Source organism: Patiria miniata, unplaced genomic scaffold (assembly GCF_015706575.1).
Source record: "Patiria miniata isolate m_02_andy unplaced genomic scaffold, ASM1570657v1 HiC_scaffold_7, whole genome shotgun sequence".
Taxonomy (NCBI): Eukaryota; Metazoa; Echinodermata; class Asteroidea; order Valvatida; family Asterinidae; genus Patiria; species Patiria miniata.
This window is the reverse complement of record NW_024037074.1, coordinates 41,378,881-41,386,756: the sequence shown is the minus strand read 5'-3', so window position 1 is coordinate 41,386,756 and position 7,876 is coordinate 41,378,881. Positions and strand designations below refer to the sequence as shown.

The 7,876-nt window shown below is 41.8% G+C and overlaps 1 protein-coding gene across 1 annotated transcript; it reads left to right on the top strand.

Annotated features, from left to right (window-relative positions):
- The first annotated feature begins 3,940 nt into the window (after window positions 1-3,940).
- Window positions 3,941-7,876, top strand: LOC119744660 (transmembrane protein 26-like). Its single transcript, XM_038220720.1, has 3 exons — window positions 3,941-4,243; window positions 5,817-6,012; window positions 6,941-7,876. Exons 1-3 carry the CDS (start codon window positions 4,050-4,052, stop codon window positions 7,874-7,876), a joined length of 1,326 nt encoding a protein of 441 aa, XP_038076648.1. The 5' UTR covers window positions 3,941-4,049.

Here is a 7,876-nt window from a genome sequence, read left to right as displayed (position 1 = left end):
GGACATCGGAGGCAAATTTGATAACGTGTTTGAGGAGGGTTCGTTTGTATAAACAGTAATAAAGGTGTGCCACCATGTACTTTACAACTGAGCATTCAAATTGTAGAAGGCCCAATATAGTACGGCAGATATGTGATTGCATGGCATTTGGCACAAAGTCAGAGTATATCTTAAGAAAGATATTCGGCTGTAGGGCCATCGCAGATTTGTCCTTTGAAAAAATATAGGTAGAATAACAAGTAATGGCAGCCATTTTGAAAGTTGCTTGTTATTTTACCTATGATATATTTAAAGGAGAAATCTGCGTTGGCCCTATAGCCGAATATCTTTCTTAAGACATACTCCGACTGTGTGCCAAATGCCATGCTTGTATCATCAAAGGCACAATTCCCCCAAATATTTCCCCTATCTGCCCCACTAATTGTAATGGAACTACGCCATTTCGGCCCAACGCTCTGCAAGGCTGTTGTTAGTATATAGCGTATCCAGGTTTTGGTTCGGGAATGGGTAATCTTCGAAAAAAAATGGACCATGTTTACGTTCAGTGAAAATGGTAAAGAGCGGGGGCTGATATGACAACCAAGGTGGCACTTTCTCAATAGTCACATGTTTAAAGGGAATTTCCAAATAATTACCAAGTTTCTGAAAATCCTCAACTTTGTTTGCTCTCCCCAATTAGTGTGTTCGCTTTATCAGCTGAAGAGATTCACATCGACGGGAATTTAAAGACGCTCCTCATAGTGTCTTTAATTTCACTGTTTTTGCTGCTAATGGATGTTATATCTTTGAATTAGAAACTAAATATTTCTTCATTTTGGTGAGATTAGAGGCGTTGGGTGCACTTCAGGAATACATACATTAGATATTGACTTTCTCTTAAAAAAAATCAAAGTGTGCTATTTAGGCCACTGTATTGATGGCAATCATGTACTCCTAAATCCGTATCTATATTTTAATTTTTAAAAGGGACTTAAAGCGTATATTTGATAGAGTTCTTGGTTTTTAGGAGTTCCAATTAAATGTCAAATTTCCCCAACTGACCAACCACAGCCAGACATTACAAAATTCTACTAACAACATCGCAATCGAGTATGTTTTCCTAAAAATAAACACACTTTCCCCACACATTATTAGTTTCTTCCTTTTGTTGGGGGGGGGGGGGGGAAGTTACGTTAAGTGGTCTATATGAAGCAAATGGCTTGTTTTGTAATGGCCGCTTCCCGAATCCTTGAGAGGTGGCCGTGCATGTCATTTTACCGAAGGTGCGAAAGGTCTGGGGCGTAGCGTAGCGCCCATCCTCGGCCGTGATTCACGGCGTTTGTTCAGCTGCAGCCCGGCGCCAACGCCCATGACGACTTATATTTCCCGTAAGATAATGAGCGGCAACCGAAACGCACGTACTGTTGCTTGCAAACTAACCATACAGATGCCAGACTTACCTTTTGCAATGGAACCTGAAAGTTCACCCTTGGTGGCGCGCTTCCAGAACCCTTGTATAGGACAATTAACGTAATATAATAAAGTTTGCACTTTGCACTTATTTTGGCTACACTGATTTCTTAAGAAAATCACCCTCAAAAGAAAGCCTTTGTAAAATTATTTATGGAAACTGCAAATCGCCTGACGTGAAAGAGAAATATCGCGTCAAGACTCTCTTCCGAAAATCAAAAATATAGGGCCTATGTGGACTAGTGGAACTCGGTGTACTCGTACAAAGATGAACATTTATGAAATAACTTTGTGGCGGTTATCGGGTAAAAACTGAAAATTAAATAGGAGACTGTCTTTTATGATATAGGCCTACATTTTTTTGGAATAACTTGAAGAACTCATTATAGCATTTGCATTTTTTTAATGACCGCTGATGAAGGCTGTATTCAAGCCAGCACGACTAAATCTAGAACCCATCAGCTGTAGGTAGGTAAGTCTCCGCGTCGTTATACCGTTATACGCTGTGAAAACAAACGTGAACAAACAAGGAGACCTGGGAACGAAAATGCCGGATGTGAATGGTCGTTAGAAAAAAAATGGCTTTTGCTCATCTCTATGTGATTTCTCATCATTTTTCTCATCATCAATCCCAACATGAATGTTTCTTGGGGTGATTGCGTTTAGAAATCATTCTGTCAATAATAAGAGCAAGAAAAGGGAATCCCAGTGTAAAATGCCCATAGAAGGGTTGCGGACGGATCCGGAAGCTCAAAGACAAAATGGCGTACTCCAATGTTTATATTTCAATTGAAAAAAAAAAACAACCCAAATCTATTTTTCTAGGTTTAACTCGAAAATAGCAATGGGGATGAGTCTTTAAAATAGTTATGTAGGCCTACTTACGATTTCCATTCATCAATCCATAATCTATAATAATTGGCATGAAATGTATTAACCAGGATGATCTACTTATCCATTGGAATTTATGTTACAAGGGTTAGCCAAATAATGTGGTGTCCCCAATTCGAAATTAATTCACTCAGCACAAAACTCACCTCCCCCCACACCCCCCGGAAAACGGTAGCCGTTTAATAACTTTTTATTTTAATAGTTCCCTCATGCTCCGCATAATATACGAAACAGAAATCACGTGGGTGGATGCTAACGGAAGGCAACTACAAACGCCTATGTATTTTATATAAAAAAAATGTATGCCATCACAAGATAATCTAAACATCTCATAATGAATTTCACACCTCTTTCTATCGATCACCGGGGCGGTTATTGCTAGTTGCGCTGGCCGTGATGAGGCGTCAGATTCCCCGCCGGTCTCTTCCGAGTAAAGACGACTTGTTGCTGTGCACGGCAGGCGCCGAAGTCACTTACAATGCAGAACGCCGAGAAGTAAACATGACCAGTATCTTCCGTCTAACCATCGACGGTAAGTAGAATAGTTTATAAATTTATTCCTAAATAATGTTTTGTCTTTAACGCGAGGGAAGTACTTAAAGAAAGGTCAGGATGGGTTTTGTTTCTCCTATGAGATCATTGTCTTTGAATATTTCAAAACTCGGACAAATGATAAAGGAAAAATGATTTGTTTACTATGTCAGAATGGCGCTGCAAAACGGATGGTTCTGATACTAAATTTAACATTAAATCATGCGAGCTCACTCGAGCACCACTCAACATTTATTTTTAAAGTGAAAATGGAAACTTTGGAATACCAGTGCAGCAAATTCCAATTTTCATGGTTTTTGTTGTATATTTTTTTTAGGGGGAGGGTAGTTTTCTATTGGAGATGCTGATCAGTGCAGTGAATGTATTTTTGTGATACATTTTTGCTTAACAGGGAATAAAATTGCTCCCTGACTGACTGACAAATTGAATTTCACGAAGACTAAGCTAAAACTGCACAGAGGAATTGTGATCGAATAGAAAAATGTCTTCTAAAACTTTAGCGCAATGATGTTATCTTCGGCAAAATGTTTAGGAATGCTAATATCGGTACATTTTTTTACGCAATCGTGCAAATGCTGCATCGCAGCGTATTACGCGAAGGAAAACTCAATTCAACGAGAAAATGTTAATGACTATAAACGTTTTTTCTCTCTCATATGTTTATCATAGTCAGCAGTAAATCAACTTAGCCCGCGGGGACAGCTCCGTGAATCGACGAGATTGAGAATACAGGCTGGATGGTATAATGAAATTGACATAAGACTGGTGAGGCACTCAACGCAAGGACGCTGAAAAAAACATACCCAAGGCAAGGCAGAAAAACAGATACAATGCTCCATGTTGTGATCTCCAAGAGAAGATACGAAGAGACGTGATACTGGAAAATCCCTTTTGACCGAGCAGTGAATTTAGATTTTTTTAAAAACAGTCCCCACTTTTCCGAGCCATTATATGCTCTTGAGATATCAACTCGCTGCTCTACGACAGAAAGATTGCTCTACCGCTAAACCGCGAGAACAATTCGCCTTCTTGTTTTAATTAAAAAGTGACGGGCTGGGATGACGCAGCCTTGACCTACGCCTGATTGCTGGGACAACAATCTTCGAGGAATCATCACCAATTCACCTCAGTTGAAAGGCAAACCTAGCTTTACCAAGATGATGAATCGACGCAAGGCCTTTAAGGCCTCTATGGTCCGTCTGGCGTTCCTTTTCCACGGCCTGATCAGCATCTTTGCCGCCATCTACTCCACACAGGTCTCCGAGTATTGGTTCATTGCGGTGGCCGCTGTGCTATCTATGCTGGAGATGATACTTACCTACAAACTCAACGAAAACGGCGAGTGGAAATGGTATACAGTTTTCCAAAATCTATTTCTAATATAAATGTCTTTGTTAGTTTGTCGTGTTTTATTTCCAGTCGGGCTATTGGGTTTTTACTGAGGTATTTTTGTGAACACTGTATACTCAGTGTTGTCCCGAGTGATTGTGAGAAATAATCACAAAATACTCGGGTGGGACACAAACCCACGACCTCCTGCTTACTAGTGCAGACGTCTTACCGCTCGACCACCGAGCTGGCCGGGGTCGGCTGGCTGGATAATGAATGTAACCTACACAGACGCAAACTACATCTAATGAATAATGTGTTTTCTTTTCTTTCATTTTCATTTTGACAGTACAAAGTTTTGCACTATATTGATATCCACTTTATGTTAAAATAATAAATGCGAAAACTAAAAAGTGGCACTCGACGTGTAACAAAATGGAGGTTTAAACCCTTCCCGTAAAAACCTCTCTGGGAAACAACAGCATTATTAGAAAATCCCCCAAGTTGTTCGTTTCCTCTAAACCATTCGGCTTGAGATACTGAATTATGGCTACCGTCATTTTGACTATTTTGAGTATCTAGACGAATCAATTAACCATTTAGGGTCACCAGCGCCCTTGGAGGGCGGTGGGGACAAGCGAAGTCACCCTTCCCTTCCGAACACAAAAACATGTGAAGGAAACACTGGGACCGCAAAGCATTTTGGGTAGGTCGATTGCCATTATCAACGCAATGGGAGACTTTTCAAATGCTTGGTGGCAGCAAACACACCAGTCATTTTCCATCGTTGTCATCAAGTTTGAACATGCACACATTAGCCTAAACATGACGCAAACAATTATTAAAAAGGACCGGGGGTATTTGCTGCTACAAAGCGTCTCAAAAATCTCCCATTACATTCCTGCGTACTACACGTGCGCACGGCCCCGGGGACGTTCAGTCAGGGTGACCGTTTTTAGAAAATGTTCTGCTAGAACTGACAGAATATCTATAGGGCCTAGTATAGCAGAATGAAAATTGTAGCAAATTTCTAGAAAAATTCTGTATAATTGGTGATCATAATTTTTTTTTTTCAACAAGCTTCAATTATTAGGTCCACAAACAAACCCTGGAACTCAAATTGCTTAGATATACGCCCGTAGGGAATGTGGTGTAACATGAAAAAAAAATTATATATCGCAACCAGGCTAGACACGCGCTTATTTGCTTTTATTTATGTTTTTTTTTTGAAATGTTATTAAAAAAATTGTTATTGGGAAATTTTGTATTATTTTCATGTAATTATAAGTTTTTATATTGTATCTAGACGAATTTTGCGGTTTTCATCTTGTTACCCTGGGCTCAGCTAGAACTCAATGAAGTCAAATCAAGTTATATTATATCCTTGAGTAGGGCGGTAACGCCCGAACTACATAGTGGGGACAGTCTAAGCTATTGTTGAGACGATGGTGGACCTATAGTTTGGGCGTAACAGACACAAGCGATTGCTGGAATGTTCATAAAATTATTGGTAACCCGTAAACTTTTAAAAAGCTGTTGAGTCATTATAAAGCAATAATGTAGCCGTATATTTGTATCGTTTTCCCCGTCTGCAGGTTTGTACCATCGGCTTTCATCTATCTGATCATGGTCATACCAGTTGTCTGGATCCTGGAGATTGCCATGCTGGATTTCAGGCTGAAATTACGTAACCAGCTGGGGACGGTGCGGTGTGTTACCAGACTTGAAGACTACGCCTGCTTCGATGAAGCCAATACTACTACAGCCGTGGTACTCAATCAAAACGACGTGGTAGGTATTCACATCATGCGGGAAAATATCAACCAACTTTTAAATGGGCTAGAAAACGTGGCTCAATATCGTTGAGATAATTTTCCCCAACAGTTGCCGAACGTGAACTTCAAGTTCAGAAATTGACAATTTGGTAACTAGTAAGAACATAAGCGTCTAGCGTCTTGTAATGTTGATTCTGAAGGTTTTTCCATCCTTCAAACAACGAAAACAAGAACAGAAATTGAAATATGCGACCAAACTTTTCATGAGCCAATGCATTACATTGCACTGCCTTTCGCTCAGTGTATGGCAGAGTTGTAATGACTCGAGTTACAATTTTTGGTGACTCGACTCGACTCCCTAAGGGTAAATGACTCGACTCGACTCGAGTCACTGCGAGCAAATGACTCGCCTCGAGTCCCTCACCAGAAGACTCGACTCGACTCGAGGGAAGGCCCTCCTTTTAAAAATTCAATAGATAGGCCTACATGCCCATTTTACAATAATCTGTTTTGTATAGGCCTAATGCAATTTGGTTTTGATGTTGTCGGCGATCAGCGAAAACAATCTAGACCCAAAGCCAAACCAGATAGTTTATATAAGATCGAAGTTTCGCTTCTTGTTAACTGTTATAGACACAAATAACTTTTGCTCTTGTCTTTATTTATTTAATGTTCAAAATTATATTCGTGACTCGAATTGACTCGAGCTAAATATTTGACTCGACTCGACTCGACCTTCTTGACCTAGTGACTCGACTCGACTCGAGTCACTTCTTTAAAATGACTCGACTCAACTAAAGTCACAAAAATCATTGACTCGTTACAACTCTGGTGTGCGGTATGCGCATGCGTGCATAAATTATGGTGTAAAATATGCGTATGGACGTTAGTGTGAATCGAAAGGGATAATGATGACAATTTCATCTTTTCCTTATTCTTTACAGGACATTTACAACCAGCGATCCAATTTCTCGACGACCATACAACAAACATTGATGCTTGTCTTAATCCTAGGCCGTTGGCTGCTTCCTAAAGGTCAGCTGACGCGAGACCAGCTATCCCAACTCCTGCTGGTCTACATTGGCATGGCGGCCGACATGCTGGAATTCTCCTCGGAGACGCTCCGGCTTGAGAAGATCGCCTGCAGTCTCGACATCTTCTACGCCATCTTGGCCGTGTGGACCTGGAGCCTGATGCAGTTCACCCTGGGTCTGACGGCCACCAAGGCCCGTAAGCGACGGGTGGCAGCCAAAGTCTACAAATCCGAGGAGGAAGAGTTGAACAAACGGCGGTACAAACACTCCAAGAGGGTCTCGGTGTTTCTGTGTGGTACGGAGCTGTGGGCATTAATGACCTCCGTAGTCATCCAGGACGGACCTTATCTCGTCGTTCGCCTCTATCTTATCTTTGGTCTCGGCATCTTCGATCAGTCGACGATTTTCTTCACCTGTAAGAATGGATTGTTGCTCTTCCTGCAGTTTTATCGTCTGTACGTGGTCATATCGGAATCCAACAAGACGCATGAGAAGAGCTTGCGGATCCGACGTCGGCGTGAGTCCCTGGCCGTCGACGGGGACGAGAAGGCCGCGGAAGGTGGCGAGTTGCACTCTGTCGGTGACGTGGCAATGGCAGTCATATCCGGTAACATCGTGCCCAATGGCACAGTGCTGTCCAATCACGGCAGCGGTGATGACGTCACACCACTTCCACCCAATGGCGTAGTGACAACGCAGGCAGAGTTGACCGATCCGGGAGAAGAAACTGGCTCCCCCGTAGGAACGATGAGGAATCGTAGGATGAACGGGGGACCCAGACTGGACGCAAACGGCGGGGATACGCATGCGCATCACACGGTGACCTTTGCCCTTGATGATGACTGA